General features: G+C 52.9%; 1 protein-coding gene across 3 annotated transcripts in view; it reads left to right on the top strand.

Moving 5' to 3' along the window:
- ARHGEF2 (Rho/Rac guanine nucleotide exchange factor 2) overlaps positions 1-18,438 on the top strand; it is a 152,905-nt gene that overhangs the window by 21,383 nt on the left and 113,084 nt on the right. For 2 of the 3 annotated variants that reach the window (XM_075907439.2, XM_075907440.2), the window contains exons 2-5: positions 5,425-5,731; positions 8,917-9,073; positions 13,853-13,961; positions 16,284-16,323. In XM_075907439.2, coding sequence (XP_075763554.2) covers positions 5,451-5,731; positions 8,917-9,073; positions 13,853-13,961; positions 16,284-16,323 — 587 coding nt within the window. In that variant the 5' untranslated portion in view covers positions 5,425-5,450. Of the gene's footprint in view, positions 1-5,424; positions 5,732-8,363; positions 8,506-8,916; positions 9,074-13,852; positions 13,962-16,283; positions 16,324-18,438 lie in introns of those variants that run through there. The other variant, XM_075907441.2, reaches the window with a different exon arrangement.

Raw genomic sequence — 18,438 nt, 5'->3', positions numbered from 1 at the left:
GGTGGATCCAATCAAACTGGTTTTGTAAATGCTGAAACCAGGCTCAAGTAGGGGGTGGTTCTGAACTGCTGGATTTCTGCTAGAAAAGGTGTGAATTTCATGACGCCGGTGGCACTGGACATTGGTGGCTGTGTCCAATTTATTTTTTCTTTGCAGGGTTGCAGAATAGGGCTGGTCAGTGGCCAGGGTCACATCAGAGGATTTTTTGAGACTCATTCACTAATTCACACGCACGTGTGAGGTAGCTCTACCTGTGTTTGTGGTTCCTACTGTACCTCAGCACCCTGTATGTGTGTTGCCTCCCCACCCCATAGTGCCGTTCTCCCCATCTGGAAAATGAGGGAACCGAGAAGTGGAATGACTTGCCTAGATCATGCAGGGCAGAGCAGTGAATTGAACTGGAGAGTCTTGAGTCCCAAGCTGATGCTCTAGCCGCTGCACTCTCTTTCCTCTGGGCGGTATTACCCCCTATTTTACAGCAAGGGAAACTGAGGCACAGTGACTTGCTCAGGACCCCACAATGAGTTGGTGTTAAAAACCAGGATGCGAATGCAGGCATGACTCTTACCACTAAACCACACTGCCCTTCAGTGTCACTTCAGCCTTAATGATGGCTAAAGGGCAGCTTAAGGTTGCTTTCCAAATACTGAATTCTCCTTTCTGCCATTAGATATTAGCTGTGCTCCCTGCCTACTGTGACCCCCCCCCCCCACCCATTTGCATGTTTTCTGTTGGTGACAGAAATGTCAGGCGGACTATAACGGGCCACAATTGCTCCTCCGATCTGGATCTCAGTCCAGCAGCGAGCTGCCTTGGAGGCTGTCACCAGGATACACAGGAAATGCACCACATTGGGGCGGCCTAGAGGCCAGCAGGATGGCCTGGTTTGGTGGTTAAAGCACAAGCCTAGACATGAGGATAAGGGGGTTCTGCTCTTGCTTCTGCCACAGACGTCCTCCATGCTGTTTTTGGTTCAGATCCTTCGGCGGGGCTTTGTCATGGAGCCTGAGGGATTTAAGAGCCTGGATTAAATTGGATTTTGGTGCCTTAGCCTTCTTGGGGAAACCCCCCTGCCACAGTGCAGCGAAAGAGGCTCATGTTTCAGGAGGGGCCTAGTCTGGCGCCACACAGAGAGCGCCACAGTGCTGCTCCCAGTGCCCGTCCCCTAGTGTGTAATGCTGGCCTCGCTGCCGGTTCCACACAGCTCTTTCCTACAGCTCCCCTGCCTTGGTTTTCTTTTGAAAACATGGGCTAGAAGAGTGCAGCCCTGCCCTGCCTGGGGCTGTGGTGGGAACTGGGCATTGGTAGGGGGCCGGATTCTGGGGGGCTGAGGTTCCTGAGAACTGGGCTTGCTGGGCCACCTCCCCCCCAGGACTGCCATAAGACGCCTGTTCCCGCTTGTCAAAGGGGTGATGCTGCTCCCAAGAGGGCAGTGTGTGAGAAGAAGGGTAGCCGTGATGGTGCAGTAAAGGCCAGTGGTGCAGATGCTGCATGATGGGAAAGCTCCTAGACTGTGCACCTTGTCATTGGGTCAGGCTGAAAGGCATCACCCCTGCATGGCCCCTCCCACCCCCACCCCCCCAAATGGTTCTGGAGTAGGTTAGCAAAGACCCGAGAGGTTGCTGTTTATATTGCAGGAGCAATATATCATAGACTGGGTGCTGCTAGGGTTGCCAGGTACTTACACTGGCTTTTTTTGTGAATCTCAACCAGTGGAATGAGTACCCTTAGGGGTCCTCAAGAGAAGTCGGGGGGGAGTAAACACAACTGAAATTTGGAGAAAACTGAATTTTTGTTTGAAGTTTTACAGCACTTGATTATTTTTGTACTTTTTACATCCAAAAATGTTATCTCCCGCCCAGCTACAGTTAAGTTGTTTAAACAAATGTGTTACAACAGTAGAAACATTTTTGTGTGTGTCTGAAAACTGTAGGTACTGGGGGTACATACAATTTTTTTTAAAAGGGGTACTTTATTAAAAAAAAAAAAGGTTAAGACACTGCTCTAAGCTTGCCCATTTAACTAGCAGTCTGTGTACGTGCTGGGGAGGGGGAGATGGCTCCTCTTTTCCTGCAGACGTTCTTGGCCGTTTAATGAGTAACTCGGGTGGCGAGATGAGAGCCGGCACTTAGCTTGGGGAGATGTTTTGCTTTCCTCTTAGCGCGCCGGAATATCCAGGCCCAATACCCAAGCCTGTTGGCTTAGCCCCTGTTGCACCATCCTCCCAGCTCCTTTGCAAAAGGGCTGGTGCAGGAATGGGCTCCCCCATTTCCAGTGTCTGCCCCGAGCGTGCGCTAGGCTTGACAGGGGCATGTGCTCCCCTAGGTGTAACAAAAGGGCCCGAAAGAGGGATCTTTAGGACGAGTGATCCATAGGTGACCTTTTCCCCAGGCTCTTACGGGCCTGGTTGCCTCTCCACTTGGTCTTAGGGGGGTGGGAGGGAGCTGTCCAGAGGAAGCCAGAGTAATTCAGCCTCTTGAGCTGTTCTGTGCCTTGAAGGACTTGATCTAATGTTGGAGTCTGTGGAAAGACGCCCAGTGACTTCAAGGGACTTTGGCTTAGGCCACTTGTTCAAGCAGTCTGGCTGGTGGATACCTTCCAATGAGCGGCTAAGGGGGAGAGGCTGAGTCAGCATGGAACGGGATGTGCTCGGCTCTGTGTGTCTTAGGCTCTATACTGCCAGCTTGAGAGGAGTGCGGTTCTGTCCCTGCCATGTCCGTGAGGTGCCTAGTGGCAGCGCATCCGACAGGAAGTCCCCAGTGCAGCTACAGACTCATTAAACCATCGGTCGCCCCTTTGAGCAAGAGGGGAGTGAAAGGATGGTGGAATTGCACAAGGGAGAGGCAGGGAGGAGAGTGTGGCACCTGGATCGGATCTCGGATGAATTCCCAGCTCTGCTGTGAGCCCTTCGGTCTCAGCTTGTCTGGAGCAGATGGCTGGACTAGTAATTCCAATTCCTGCTCTGCTGCACTTCCCCTTGGGTGGATCACTTAGCCTCATGGAGCCTCAGTTTCCCCCTTTGTACAATGGGGATCCCAGCCGGGCTGTGAGGATACCTAGGTCACAGATGGCGAGGTGAGCAGATGCTGCAGTAATGGGGGAGGTGGGGTGAGTAGGATGGAGAGAGATGCTCTAAAAGCCAGAGCGTGGCTCATGGCTTTGCTGTTCGGGGCTGGGTGGAGACTCGCTTTCCCTTAGCACGTGGCAAAGAGTCGCTGGGGATCGCGGGGGCCCAGCTGCTGTGTTCTGGGAGACCCAGCTAAGAGCTATTGGGGAGCGCAGGTGCTGGGGTTCCACATTCTTGTCTGATTCATCTCTTTCCAGCATTGCCCTCCGAGTCGTAGGACAGCTCCTTGAACGAGGCCCTGGCGTGGTTCACGACGTGTTTGTGGAATGGGGCCTTTTGAAGGGAGCACGGGGAAATGGCCCAAGTCAGTTCCTCTTGGTGGCTGTAATAAGCTTTAATGTCCACTTGAAAGGTGGCTGCTTTTCTGGGGGAGCTCATAAAAGGAACAGGATGGGGGGGGGGAGAGATCAACAGTGGGTCAGCTGTAGCCAACAGCTACAGCAGCCTTAGTTTTCCAGGAGTGGCAGGCCCCTTCTGAGTAAGGAACAACCCAGGGTCCTGGCCTTTGATAATCAGGTCATTGTAACCCACAGGAGACGCACTGCATAGGGGCCGGAGGGCAGCTCGGTTCCTGGGGGCCTGTCCCATCCTCTGGCCGTGAGGGAGCCAGTCAGTACTGGTGATGGTGATCCTTTTGGGGTTGCTGATGTTTGCAAAGCTGAGAACCCAGCCACTCGTTTCCTGTCGGAGCTGTAAGCTGCTGGGGCGTGGGCTGCCTCACCTCATGACTGGCGTGGACCAGTGTTCCCTCTAAGTCTTTATGTCCATGTGTGGAATGAATTTTGTTGTGTGCATTGACATGGCGGTGGTGTGTGACACATTGCCTCCCTATTGGTGCAGATAACAAAATTAATGTGGCGGGGGTGGGACCGAGTGGTTTGGAGTGTGGGAGAGGGCTCAGGGTTGGGGGTGCAGGCTCTGGGATGGGGCTGAGATGTTTAGGGTTCAGGAGGGGGCTCCTTGTTGGGGTGCAGGGTCTGGGAGGGAGGTGGGGCAGGAGGCTGAGGGCTGGGGCCGGGGCTTAGAGTGGGGGCAACTCCTGTTTGGTGGGGGGGGGGGGGGGGAGCCGCTGGCTCTGGCCAATGGGAGCTGCAGGGGCGGAACCTCCAAGCGGAACTTCCAAGCTCTGGCAGTGCAGCTTCTGCTCGGGAGGGGGGGGGGTTACGGAGCAGCCTGCCCCTGCCAGGAAGAGCTGACCCAGAACACAGGGGCTTCCCAGGGCCATGGTCTGCAGCCCCTAAAGCCCTTTCTGAATCCTCCCTGTTCCTGGAGGGAGCCCTGAGTCCCTGCACGGGGATTATTAGGCAGCCGTGTGGCTTAGAGCAGGCTGGGGAATCTTTTTTGGGTCAGGGGTCACTGACCCACAGAAAGGTCAGTCGAGGGCCACACACAAGTGAGAAGCCAAAAACAAAACAAAAAAACCCGCCTCCCCCAAACAGATAACTGGGAAGTTCCCCTCGTACCTGGGAGCCTTGGGAGGCCCAGGCTAGTAGATTTTGTGTGCTCCAGCCCCATGGGGGGGCGCCAATGGGGCACTGGAGCGCCAGCACCAGCTCTCCAATGCTGGGGGGAATGCCCCAAGCCTCGGGGGGTCAGATCCGGGCAAGCTGGGGGCCGCATCTGGCCCTCGGACCTTAGCTTCCCCACCCTTGGCTTAGAGGGAACCTCGAATGGGACCTTGTCGGAGGTCTTTGGGGGAATTTGAGTGTTGACGTGTAGACGCAGGGAGCAGGCCACCTGTTCTAGGGTGAAGCTGGGGTCAGGATCGCGGGAACAAGCTTAAGTCAGAGCAAGGGGCCGGGGGTCAGAAACGGTGTTCCTTCTCATTTTTGCCATCCTTTTGTGGAATACATTTTGTTATGTGCACCGAGGCATGTGTGGATGTGCACCACCAATAGAAACACATGATGCTGGCTGTGGGTGCTCTGCTAATCAGTTGGATGCCATTGGACTTTCTCCTGGGTGGCTACCCAAGTGCTCTGCTTACAGGGAACCCTGGTTAGAAACCAGAGTGCGGGCTGGGACTAAGGCTGGGAGCGAGGACTGGAGCAGGAACTGTGAGGGGTGGGGGGCTCTCTGGAACCAGCTGAGCTTGCTGGGTTGCCTAAAGATCAGGCGGGAGCTGGTTCCACCCGTTAGGTGGCCATTGGCTTGAGTGACCCCAAGTTTCCATTGACCTGTGGGGGGCAGTGCCAGGCCCCTGTGCCTCCAGCCCCACCCCCAGCCTGCAAGCTGTGATGTTGCCTCTTGGCTCAGCCTGCCTCTGACCTCTTGGTCCTGTCTGTCCTCCTCTGCAGCATCCGTCTGTCCCCATGTCCCAAGGATGAACAGCTCAGCGCAATGGCCGGGTGCCTGTGATGGCGCCCCCTGCAGGGCCCAGTGCCAGAAACGCCGCTGCATGTCCGCTGTGGAGCAGGGCTCCTGCCCGGATGGCGACCCGGAGGCTGACTGGGAGGTGGAGGAGGAGGGAGACCGCTTCCTGGGTGTGCCGTTGCGGAGGTTGTGCAAACTGAGGTCCTCCATGCACCCGCCGGATTCCTTCCGGCGCCACAGCTGGGAGCCAGGCAAGGAGCTGCAGAGTGACCCAGATTACGACCAACTGAGGTACCAAGCCTGATTCACAGCATCCCTTCTCCCTTCCATAGCTTGGAAGCCTAGATCTCCCCCTTCCCCCCCATTCCTGTCATCTTGGCACCAAACTTGCAGCCTTAGCAACATGCTGCTGCTTGATGGTGATGGGTTTGGGTATTTAATTGCTGGAACTAGCTAGGTGGTGGGTGGGGGTGTCTAGGTGCTGGTGTGTTTTCCTGGTGGGGATGGGGTATAAACACCTGTTGCAGAAAGTTCTGTGGGCCAGGGTATGGCTTGTGGATCTTGTTTCTGAAGGGCACTTTTGGGGCAGGTGGTTAACTTATTGCCACAGTGCAGTGTGATGTTAACCGATACAACTGGCTTCTGCAGCGTGCTGGGAATGTCTGCTGAGCAGTACTCCTTAAGGGGAATGTTAACCTGTGGAACTGCTTGCCACAGTACCACACATAATTTGCCAAGAGCATTGAAAAGCTTAAACCACGTGGCTCAAACTCAGTAATGTCAGCTGGGATAAAAATCTCCCAGGGCTCCTCATCCCTCAGCTGCAGGGCAAACCACAGCCCCACTCTGTGCCTCAGTTTCTCCAGCTGTGGCATGATACTGGCCTTTGTAAAGTGCTTTGAGAGGCATGGATGGAGAGGACTGTTTTATGGATGTAATAGTGTAGTTGATTAACTGATAAGCAAAAGCTTATAGGTTAATGCTATAGGTTAATGCTATAGGTTAATGCTATAGACTATACACATTCACCTCTTCCCCAGTAAATTTTTTAGCAGGCTGGCCAGCAGCCCAGCTCAGTCCCAGTTTGCACCAGTTCTGGGACCTACTTTCACTGTGGCTCTGCATTTAAAGTATATTAGGAGCCAGGTGGACAGGCAGCCTGGCTCGGTTCCAGCTTGCACTGGGTCCAGGGGCTCAAACTCCCCCTCCCCTGGGCAGGAATTGTTGCCATCCCATGCTGCTGCCTCTGTATCGGAGGCAGCAGAGTGGGGGTGGCAGGCAGCCAGTCCACTAGGGGAGTTGGTTTTTTAAACTGGCTCCCCTTGTGGACCAGCTCCCTCCTGGCATGATGCAGCACGGGGTGGCAGGGGGCTCCCCAGGAGTGGGGCTGGAGCACACTGGCTGCCAGCCCCACTCCCAGGGACTATAGAATAGTCAACTAACCGATTAGAATTCATGAGGTTAATTGACTATTCAATTAACCGATATTTAACATGTCTAGACTGTGTAAGAGCTAGATATGATTGCTGTGTATCTGTACAGCACCTAAAGCAGTGGGCCCTTGTCCATGGCTAGGTCTCCCCTCTCTTCCCATCCTAGCCCCTGTCCCTGAACCGTCAGCCCTTTCCTCCTTGGTGCATTCAACTCTTTTGCACTGGCTTCCCCATGGACTGCTCCCATGGTCTAGGCTCAGATGGGGCCAGGGATGTGGACTCTGCTCCAAGGGGAGTGTCTGTTGTTTCTGATCTCAGCTGCCTTTGTTCAGCAGCTTCAATTCCCTCTTATTGCCCCCCAGCAGCTTGACCCAGTGAACGCTTGGAACTCCCCCACTGGGCTCCATCCTATCGGGGCTGCTAAGCCAACCTTCCTCCCCTCTGCTTTGTCCTGGCAGCCTGTTGGCTCTTGTAAGCTAAGCAGAGCAAGACTGGGTCAGGGCTGGGAGGGGAGAGGAACATGCCCCAAGGGGATCGGGGTTTAGAGTTAGAACACATCAGGATCCAGTTTGGGCCTTTTCCCTTGGGAAAGGTAAATGTCATCCTAGGCTGTCCAGTAGGGAGAAGGAAGTATGGATGCCAAGGCGCTGGCTTCGGGCAGCCAGGGTCACGAGAGATGAATTCAGATGGTGGCAGGTGCCGAGAAGGGATGATGTGGAGAGAGGGGAGCTGATCCTGCAGGAGGAAAGTCTCCAGGCTTGTCTGATGTGGCAGAACCAGGGTGGAGCAGGAGGGGATCTGAGGGCTCTCTGGAAAGGCATCCGGGTGAATCCCAGCGAGGGGAGAGAGCTGAAGGACAAAGGTTGGCATGAGATCTGGGGATAAAGCAGCAGTGAGTACATTTCAATGGGAATTATAAGGTACCCCAGCTGGGGGAGGACCCAGGGCTGCCTCCCAGTAGTAGAGGCAACAATCGAACTAGCTTTAGAAGGCACTTGCCCATTTTCTGAAGGGGCTGCTTCTAGGGGTTGCTCGTGACAGCCCCTGGACTGACCCAGTGGTCCTCTCTGATCCTGGGTTCCGGTCTGCCACAAAGTAGGCCCATGGCTCCCCCTCCTGGCAGCTTGAGGCAATTGCTCTCTCTGCGAGCCCCCAGCAGGTGGCAAAAAGGCTTTAGCGGGGCCTTTGGTGCCTTGTTCCACAGCATTTCAGCTCCTGCATGGCGAGATCCAAGGGCCTGTGTCTGTAATGGCACGGCGCCCTCCTGTTGGCATGCCAGAGGCCCCTCCAATCACGCTCTGTTGCTACACCCACCCCACGGCCTCTCTGTGAGTCCGGCTGAAACAAAAGCCTCCTTCGCTCGGGCTTTTCTCTTTCTCTGGCCAACAGCGGCCGGCTCAGACTGTTGATTGGCTTTTTCATGCACTGCTCCGAGCAGCTTTGAAAAATAACCACCCCCCCAAACCACCAGCCTACTTCTGCAAACAGTGTGGAGCCCGCAGCAGGAAGTGGGGCTCTGAGCTCCAGAGGCAGATTCGAGAGCCGTGCTGGCCTTTGAGGAGTAGGGGGAAGGGGAGGTTGCAACGGGGGCTGGAGAGGGGCTCATCCCCGCACCATGTTCAGCCGGCTGTGGTGAGTAGGTTGTCCTCCAGACCCTCGGAATATTTGTGTCAATTTCACGACTGGCCTCTGAGCTAAGAGTGGCTGGTGGGGAGCAGGGGAGGGCCATGGGTCAGGCAGATAACCTGGGTGCTGAAGACCTGGTCTCTGTCCTGGCCTCGCCTTCCGTGGTTGTTATAAGATTTGTAAACGTACGTTAAGAATCAGCTTTCCCATACGGGGGGGGATGTTGGACCCCTTTGTCCGACAGCTGGGGAGTCGCTGTCGGAACTGGGGTGGGAGTTCTGAGCCCAGAACTGGGGTGCATGCGAGGTGCCCTCTGCTGTGGCGGAGAGGGTGAAGCAGTCCCAGTGTGTGTGTTGGTCGGGGTTTCTAGTCCCTGGCTTTGGAGTTCTTAGTCTGGCTTGCCCACATCTCTTTCAGCGTGAGTTTGAAGGAGCTCGACTCCACCACGGGGCAGCTGGATGACTTCTCCCGCCACCGCAGGGACCCCCGCCGGGCCCCCATCATCCGTAGCAACGATGAGCTGGAATCCCTGCTGTCGCAGGATGAGGAGGAGGAGGACCTGGAGCGGGCTCAGGTAGGGGCTGCATCTCCCCCTCCTCCCTTGACCCATAGGGGACTTGCCCAATGGGTCTGGAGGGCCAGATCCTGGAAGGCGCTGAGCATTGCCCATCAGCTATTCAGTGTCCTCATCACCCATTGGCTTCAGCGAGAGAGCTCTGCACCTCACAGGATCAGTACCCCTCCCCCTCCTTGCCTGCTTGTACCTGTATGTTGACAGCAATTAATCATATACCTGGAAGGGGCCTCATGAGGTCCCTGGCCCTCAGGGCAGGACCAAACACCATCCAGGCTACCCCCAACAGGGGTTTGTCCAACCTGCCCTTAAAAACCTCCAGTAATGGAGATTCCACAACCTCCCTAGGCAACTTATTCCTAAAGTCCAACTTAAACCTCCCTTGCCACAATTTAAGCCCATTGCTTCTTGTCCCGTCCTCAGAGGCCAAGGAGAATTTTTTTTTTCCTCTCCGCCTTGTAACACCTTCTCAGGTACTTGAAAACAGTTACCACATCTCTTTTGAGTCCTCTCTTCTCCAGATGAAACAAATCCACTTCCTTCAACCTTCCCCCACAGGTCGTGTTTTCTAGACCTTTAATCATGTATGTTGCTCTTCTTCGGACTTTCTCTAATTTGTACACATCTGTCTTGAAATGTGGTGCCCAGAACTGGACACCATACTCCAGCTGAGGCCTAATCAGCGAGGAGGAAAGCAGAAGAACGATTTCTTGTGTCTTGCTCACAACACTCCTGCTAATACATCCCAGAATGAGGTTTGCTTTTTGCAACAGCGTCACACTGTTCACTCATTTAGCTTGCAGTCCACTCTGACGCCCAGATCCCTTTCTGCAATTTATTGCTACCAGCACTCGTGCTTCAGATCCTTGTCCCCAACCTGACATGGATCAGGAAGGAATTATCGCTTTGCTTGCACTCCACCACATGCCTGCAACAATTGTATCAGCAGGGCCAGATGCCTTTCTTTTGAAGCCTCTGGAACTGGCCAGAATAGGCAGGGATACTGGCTTGGATGGATCAATGGTCTGATATAAGGTGAGAGGAGACCCAACAGGAATCTGATGCACTTTGGAGGGAGAGGGGATATTGGCTGAGATGGACAAAGCCAGTCGGGTAGGGAGGTGAACAGAAAACAAGATGGCCCCAGTAGGGCAGTCTGGGTGGGCAGGAGGGAGTTCACAACACAACAGACTCCTAACCCAGCCGGGCAGCCCCTGCCCAGTGCTCTCTGTTCCAGTCCTCATCTGTTCTCTCAGCCAGACTCTGTGGCTTCCTTTGTCAGCCTGCAGGGGAAGGAGGAAGGCAGAGCAGTTCCTGTTCAGGGGCATGTTCTCTTTGATAAGCAATTTTTTTCCCCTCTTTTGGGGAAGAGAAATGGCTGCTGATGGTGAAGGCCTGTGGCAGCGACGCCCGGGTCGCATGTCTCTACATTCCTAGATCGTAAAGCCAGCTGGGATGCGATGGTCCTGTCTGACTCTGGGCTGAGGGAACTGCACTATGAGAGGGCTAGTGCCCCCACAGTGGAAGTGCTCAGAAGGCGATGGCGGGGCACATCTCTCTGGCTACCAGCCAATATTTTCCACTTTCCAAGGGCGCGACTTCGCTATGTTTCCTCCCCATTGTCTCCCCCCTGTTGTGGGGTGTGGGGGGGAGGGAGACAAGTGAGGTGCCAGGGAGGGACTGGAGTGATCAGTGTGTTTGTGTGGGATCAGGCTGACTGCAGGGAGGGAGGGTGTCCTGGCCTAGCCCTGTCCCTCCTTCCAGGCTCTCCCAGGCCTGGAGGATAGGACGGGCAGAGCGGAGGGGGCTTCGGCTCTCAGACCCCAGCCACCGAGGGTGTGGGGAGAAGCACAGGGCTTTCCCATCAATAAGAACAGCCATACTGGGTCAGACCAAAGGTCCGACCAGCCCAGCATCCTGTCTCCTGATAGTGGCCAATACCAGATGCTCCAGAGGGAGGGAACACAACAGGGAATCCTCATGGGATCCCTCCCCTGTCAGCCATTTCCAGACAAACAGAGGCTAGGGACAACATTCCTACTCATCCTGGCTAATAGCCATTGATGGACCTAATCTCCATGAATGTATCTAGCTCTTTTGTGAACCTAGTTAAAGTTCTAGTCTTCACCATATCCTCTGGCAAGGAGTTCCACAGGTTGACTTTGCGCTGAGTGAAGAAAAACTTCCTTTTGTTTGTTTCAAACCTGCTGCCTGTTAATTTCATTTGATGACCCCCCTAGTTTTTATATTGTAAGAATAAGTAAATAACTTTTCCTTATTCACTTTTTCCACACCAGTCATGATTTTATAGACCTCTGTCATATCCCTCCTTAGTCTCCTCTTTTCTAAGCCAAAGGCCAAGTCTTTTTAAATCTCTCTTCACATGGGACTTGTTCCAAACCGCTACTCATTTGTTGCCCTCTTCTGAACCTAATGTTCCCTCTAATCTTTTCCATCTATGAGTGGAAGAAATTTTTGTACGTGCACCACCAACAGAAACACAAACCTACCTGTGAGCGTTCTGCTAATCAGCTGGACGGTATTGGAAATTCTCCTGAGCGGCCACACAAGCGCACAGCTGACAGGGAACACTCCTTCCCCCCCTTCCCCATTTCAATATCTCCCCTCATTATCCCTCCATTCTCCCCATTCACAGAGAGCATCTCCCTCTTCCCCCGGCCTCTCCTCAGGGGTGGTGTGCTGTACAGCACAGGCCATAGGGTTAGCACCTCTAGGTACGTCTACACTTGCTCCCTATCTCAAGATAGGGATGCAAATGTAGCCGACCGAAATTGCTACTGAAGCGGGGATTTAAATATCAATCATTTTTTGAGGAGTAACGTTAGTTCGAACCAAGGGGTGTGATTCGAACTAACGCAGCCCGGAGTGCACTTCCTGGTTCGAATCAGCTGGCGATCGGAATAGCACGCGGGTGAGATTATGCTAATGAAGCGCGGGATATTTAAATCCCCGCTTCATTAGCAATTTCAGTCAGTTACATTTGCATCCCTATCTCGAGATAGGGAGCAAGTGTAGACGTACCCTCTTTGATTTCAGAGAGGAACAGCTTCAGGGGGTAGCTGAGTTAGTCTGTACAGAAAAAAAACAAGAAATGGTCTGGTAGCACTTTATAGACTAACAAAACATGTAGATGGTCTCATGAGCTTTCGTGGCCACAGATCATGATACCATCTACATGTTTTGTTTAGTCTATAAAGTGTTACCAGACCATTTGTTGGTGTTTTTTTTCTTGGTAAACTGTTTTGATGGTTAATTACCCTCCCTGTGAAAAATTTGCACCTTCTTTCTAACTAACTTCTGCTTCCAGCCACTGGCTCAAATTCTCCTTTCTTGCCTGTTAATTCTCCATGCGTGGACTTACAGATCCGGAGCCAGTGACCCCTTCACCTTCCCTTTGTGAAGCTAAATGGGATTGAGCTGTTTTGTGCATGCCCCTGTTGGGTGTGTTCTCTGGTCCCTTCATCACCTCCTGCCTCTTCTCTGAACCCTGCTGCAATTGTGGACACTAGATCAGGGCCGAGGATTCCAGCTGATGCTTTAACAAATGCCGGGGGTGTGAACCCTTCATTTCCTGGCTAAATTCCACCCTGGGCCGATTCTACTATCTGACAACTAGTCTCTGGCTACGTCTACACCCGTGGAGCGTCCACACCTCAAATGCGCTTTTGCGCAAGTAAATCAACAGTTAAACGGCAGAACAGAGGGCTTTTGCCATCAGAGCTTTTTGGCCATCAGAGCTTTCTTGAGCAAGAGCGTCCATGCAGTGTGGATGCTCTCTTGCGCAAAAGCACATGGCTTTTGCGATGTGCTTTGAGGTGTGGACGTGCTCTTGTGCAAGAAGTTTTTGAGCAAAAACTCTTGCGCAAAAGGCTTCTTGCGCAAGAAACATGTAGTGTAGATGTAGCCCCTGTGTTTTGGTAGGGCCTAGAGCAGACCTTGTCGCAGCAGGTGCTGGACATATGCTAGTAAGAGACAGTCGCTGCTTCAAAGAACTGACAGCCTAAACACAAAATGTGTGGGAGGGGAAACTGAGGCACAGAGCAGGGCATTGACTTGCGCAGGGTTGGCTAGCAGTAGCCAAGTGTCCTTGGGTTCAGTGCCAGGAGTGCTTGCTGGCCTCCTGGGACTGCATTCCCTTTCCTCATCATGGACAGGACCAGGGGAAAAAGGAGGGGAAGCAAAGAGCTAAAGGTGTGGGGGGGGGGGGTGGGGGGGTGGAGGGAAGATGATTAATTTCTGCCCCCCCCAAAAGACAAACTTTCAGTGTAGCAAAGGCACTGAACAACACACCGAATGCCTTTCTGATGTGACTTGCTATGGAGGCCAGTGTGTGATGGGGCTGGGCAACGGAAAAGGGGAGCGGAGCTCTGGACAGTGGAAAACCTTCTGGGATGTGCCGGCAGCTTCTTCAATCCTCTCTCCTGCTTTGGCTGCTGCTGGGGGGTTCTGCCCCAGAGGTGGCTGCATTTTAGTGGTGGGCAAAATGATCTGCAGAGCCACCCAAGCAAGAACACCTGGAGAGGCAGGACTCTTCACTGCCTCATTGCAGCAACTCACCCAGCTCTCCTTGGGACTAAGGGGGAGGGGGAGTCCCAGCCAAGGTGAGGGGGTGTGTCGGACACCCTACTCCATAGGGGCAGGTGCTGCTGGAAGCAGTGGGAATCCCACTAGTTTGGAGCATTTGCCCCAAGCCAGCCCCCTAGGGGGGCAGCTCTACCCCTAGGGTGCACAGCCCTGATTCCCTGTGCTTGTCCCCAGGAAGATGCCAGGAGGCTGCAAGCGTATCGGACTGGGCAGCACCCTGCCTCCAGCGCCCTCTCCAAGTCCATTTCCCTGAGCGGCATCGACAGCTTCCCGAATGCGGATGGTGAGTAGGGAAGATTCCTCTGCCCTCCTGCATGGCTCCTCCAACCCCAATGCTGGCGAGGGGAAGGAGGGGATGGCCACAGCTGCTTGAGGCACCCCCAGCCTGGGGCTGGGTCATCTTCCAGAGGAGACCACGTGAAACCATGTAGCTCCCTGCACTCCAAGTTCCCTACCAGGCAATGCCCAAATTTGGCCACCAGGGAGAGAGCTGAGACCAGTAGAAATCACCAGGAACTGCTCCCCCACCCCAGGCCAGTGCTGGGTTTATGCACAAGCTAAATACGCTGCAGTTCAGAGACTCAGATGAAGGGAGGCCTCTCAGATACAAAAAATTACTAGTTTTTAGTTGCCTTCTCACCTATATACTGGAATAGATGCAAATACAAACATGTATTAGTTCTATGTACATTGTCCTTTCAGGTAGAAGACGACGCCTTTTTGGTAATGCTGTGGGGCCTCTTAAACTTGACATAGCTCAGGGCCTCAGCATGTTTTAATCCAGCCCTGCCCTGTACATTTGACTTTTTGGATTTCCTGCCTCTGTTCTTGGGGGTGGGTGTCTCTCTCTCCCCTCCCCCCCCCCCCCGCCCCCGTGCAGACCCTAGGACAAACCCCTCCTCCTCTGAGCAGGACTTTCCTCTATAACCCTGCACTCACAGGCGCTGACTTTTTGGTTCTACCCCTTCCCTGAGATGCCTCCCACCTCTCCCTGCCCCCTCCTGCCTTAGGTATGGGGGAGGGGGCAGAAAACAGTGTTCTCTCTAATAGTTTTTATCCATGTGCAGAATGAATTTTGTCCTGAGCATCACACCCATATTGGTGCGCATAACAAAATTCATTATGCATGTGGAAGGGGTGTGGCAGGGGAGTGGTGTGGGGGGAGGGGGGCAAAAGGCTGGAGGGGGGTCTGCTTTGGGGAGGCTGGGATGAGAGATTTGAGATGCAGGCTGCCCCAAGAAGAGAGGACTCCTTCCAGTCCTCTCTCACCATAGCAACTCGGGACTGGTCGATGGGCATCTGTTCCCTGCTGTGGCAGGTTCAGGGGTTGGGTTGGGGCCAGGAGAGGGTGCTATGGAGAAAGAACAGCCGCAGGGACAGGTCCGTGCTGGGCCTGGTGCAGCCGTAAGCCCCTGTAGGGGGCTTCATGCAGGGAGCTTAGGCAGAGAAGGGTCAGTGGCGGAACAGTCCTGGTCAACAGCTGACGGATGGGGCAGCCGCTGAAGAGCAGATTAGTGGCCAGCGCCGGAGGTGCTGAGCAACCCCTGTTGCATTCTCCATGGGTGCTGGAGCCCCTGAGCATCCCCTTGCTATGGGGTGAGACCCTGCTGGGGCAGAGAGCCAGCACACACCAGGCCTAAGCGGGCTGTGAGGGGCACATCTGCCTTTCTCCAGCGCCCTGCCCCATGCGAGGTTGCCCGGTGCCCCGTGAGGAGAGTGATTTCTCTCCAGAATGGGAGCGTGTCCCTAGGGGAGGGCCCCACTGCGTTTCCCCTGGTGCTGATGCTCGGCGTTCTCTCCAGCTCGCTGTTTGCTAGAAGGAGCCGCCTGCGTGTGAGGAAACCACCAGGCCTTCAGCTTGGTCACCACTGCTCTTCCTGAGGGGCTACCCCTCCCCCCTCCGCTTGCATCTCCGGCATAGCCTTGGGTTTAAGCACCGAGCTTTCCAGGGGCTTGCAGCAGGATGCCGTCCGCTGGCTTTCACCCTTGGTGACCCGCCAGACGGGTCTCAGCCATTGGCCATTTGCCGAGCGGCCCCTTACCTCCCACATGAATGAAGCACCCCAAAACTTGAGTACGGAGGCGAGGTTGCCCGGTGATGCCGCTGCCCTTCCTGTACGTGAGGAGAGGTGCAACGTAAACCTCTCACGTGTGCCCTTGGGGTGCATTTAAAAAAAAAATTATCCGAGGTGGGCAAGGTTGTAAAATGCTAGTTCTAGAGGGCTGTCTCTTCAGAACCCCTGGCTCAAATGTAATTCCAGCTGGACCACTAACCCTACCTCTCCTCCCTAAGGCAGTACAGAAAATGTCAAGGCAATTGGAATTAAGGGTGGTGATTTCAGAGCACTTGGAGTAGTTAGTTGGCCAGTGTAGACGGAAATCAACACTCCACTTTAACTGGAGCTGTAACTCTCCTGTGTTCTCTGGCATGAACCCCAGCCCTTGCGGCGTCTCTAAGGAACTTACAAGTAGCTGGATTGTTATCATTGTGGTTTGCTAAGTTTAACCTCCTCCTCCGCACCCCTGGATGCTGACCTTGCTTTGAATCTTTTCATCGGGCTCTGGGCTATGGCTTTCTACCATCTTTTTGTTTTTGCCTTTGCAGAAATCTCCCTCTTCGCTTCTGGAACGGACCTCGCCAACGGGTAAGCAGGCGTGTGCTCCTCATGACACTGCGCCTGTGGGCAAGGAGCTGTAGGGTGGAACAGGTGTCCTTGGAGAAGGAGGATGGTCCTGTATATAAGAATATAGCAGTAGGGATATATTATTGACCACCTGACTAGGACAGTGACACTGACCATGAAATGCTAAGGGAGATTAGAGAGGCTATCAAAATAAAAAACTCAATAATAGCGGGGGTTTTCAACTATGCCCACGTTGACTGGGGTACGTGTCACCTCAGGACGGGATGCAGAGAGAACCTTTCTTGATACCTTAAAATGACTGCTGCTTGGAGCAGCTGGTTCTGGAACCCACAAGGGGAGAGGCTATTCTTGATTTAGTCTCAAGTGGGGCGCAGGATCTGGTCCAACAGGTAAATATAACTGGACCGCTTGGAAATAGTGACCGTAATGTAATAAAATTTAACATCTCTGTGAGGGGGGGAAACACCTCAGCAGCCCAACACTGTGGGATTTAATTTCAGAAAGGAGAACTACACAAAAACAGGGAGGTTAGTTAAACAGAAATTAAAAAGCACAGTGACAAAAGTAAAATCCCTGTAAGCTGCATGGAAACTTTTCAAAGGACACCGTAATAGAGGTCCAACTTAAATGAATACTTCAAATTAAAAAGCACAGTGAGAGAATCGAAAAAGTGCCACCATGTCTTTATAACCAAGTTGTGGTGGCGCATCGGGGTTCCCCTGACTCCTGCACCCCCGTAATGGCACGAACAGACTCCACCAGCCAGTAGAATAGAGGGAGTTTATTGCTTCTCAGGGATACAGCACAGCATTGATGTAATCTGGTTACAGGGCAGGCCTAGGATGCCTCAGCCCCCCTTGATATGGGGGGAGACTGGGCCCCTAAATCCCAGCCGTTGCTTGGGCTGCTTCCTCCATGATACCAGACAGCAACTAAAAACTCCCTTCCAGCCCTGCCCTCCAGCCAGGGGCTGGCCTCCCCTCCTTCCTTTGTTTCTCTCTCTCTGGGAGGCAACTGGTCAGACAGGTTAGGCAATCCTTGCATAATGACTCATCCCCTGTCCTACTGGGCCGTGCTACAGACAGCAGCCTGTGAGGATCACCCACAGCCCAAGCCTAGCAAGCAGCAAGGTACCAACACTACATCACACAAGTAAAAGAAATAGTGACAGATAAAATGACATCTTTTAAAAAGTGGAAGTTAAATCTTGCTGAGAAATTATGTATAAAAATATAATAAGAAGCCAAAAGGGAGTCTGAAGAACAGCTAGCCAAAAACTCAAAAAGCAATAGCAAAATGTTTTTTACGTACATCAGAAGCAGGAGGCCTCCTAAACAACCAGTTGGGCCCTTGGACAATCAAGATGCTAAAGGAGCACTCAAAGATAATAAAGTCATTGCAGGGAAACTAAATGAATTCTTTGCTTCAGTCTTCATGGCTAAGGATGTTAGGGAGATTCCCAAACCTGGGCCATTCTTTTTAGGAGACAAATCTGAGGAATTGTCCCAGATTGAGATGTCATTAGAGGAGGTTTTGGAACAAATTGATAAACTCAACAGTAACTAGTCACTGGGACCAGATAGCATTCACCCAAGAGATCTGAAAGAACTCTAATGTGAAATTGTGGAGCTATTAACTGTGGTTTGTAACCTATCCTTAAAATCAGCTTCTGTACCTAATGACTGGAAGATATCTAATGTGATGCCAATATTTAAAAAGGGCTCTAGAGGAGATCCTGGCAATTGCAGAGCAGTAAGTCTAACGTCAGTACCAGGCAAATTAATGGAAACGGGAGTAAAGAATAAAATTGTCAAACAGATAGATGAACATAATTTATTGGGGGAAAGTCAACATGGTTTCTGTAAAGGGAAAACATGTCTTACTAATCTACTAGAGTTCTTTGAGGGGGTCAACAAACCTGTGGACAAGGGAAATGCAGTGGGTATAGTATACTTAGATTTCCAAAAAACCTTTGACAATGTCCCTCACCAAAGGCTCTGAAGTAAGTTGTCATAGGATAAGAGGGAAGGTCCTTTCATGGATTGATAACTGGTTAAAAGACAGGAAACAAAAGGTAGGAATAAATAGTGCATTTTCAGAATGGAGAGAAGAACT

The sequence above is a fragment of the Pelodiscus sinensis genome, chromosome 22 (genome assembly GCF_052426305.1).
Source record: "Pelodiscus sinensis isolate ZL-2025 chromosome 22, ASM5242630v1, whole genome shotgun sequence".
Lineage (NCBI taxonomy): Eukaryota > Metazoa > Chordata > Testudines > Trionychidae > Pelodiscus > Pelodiscus sinensis.
Note: the sequence above shows the minus strand (reverse complement) of the source record. Positions and strands in the feature narration are given on the sequence as shown.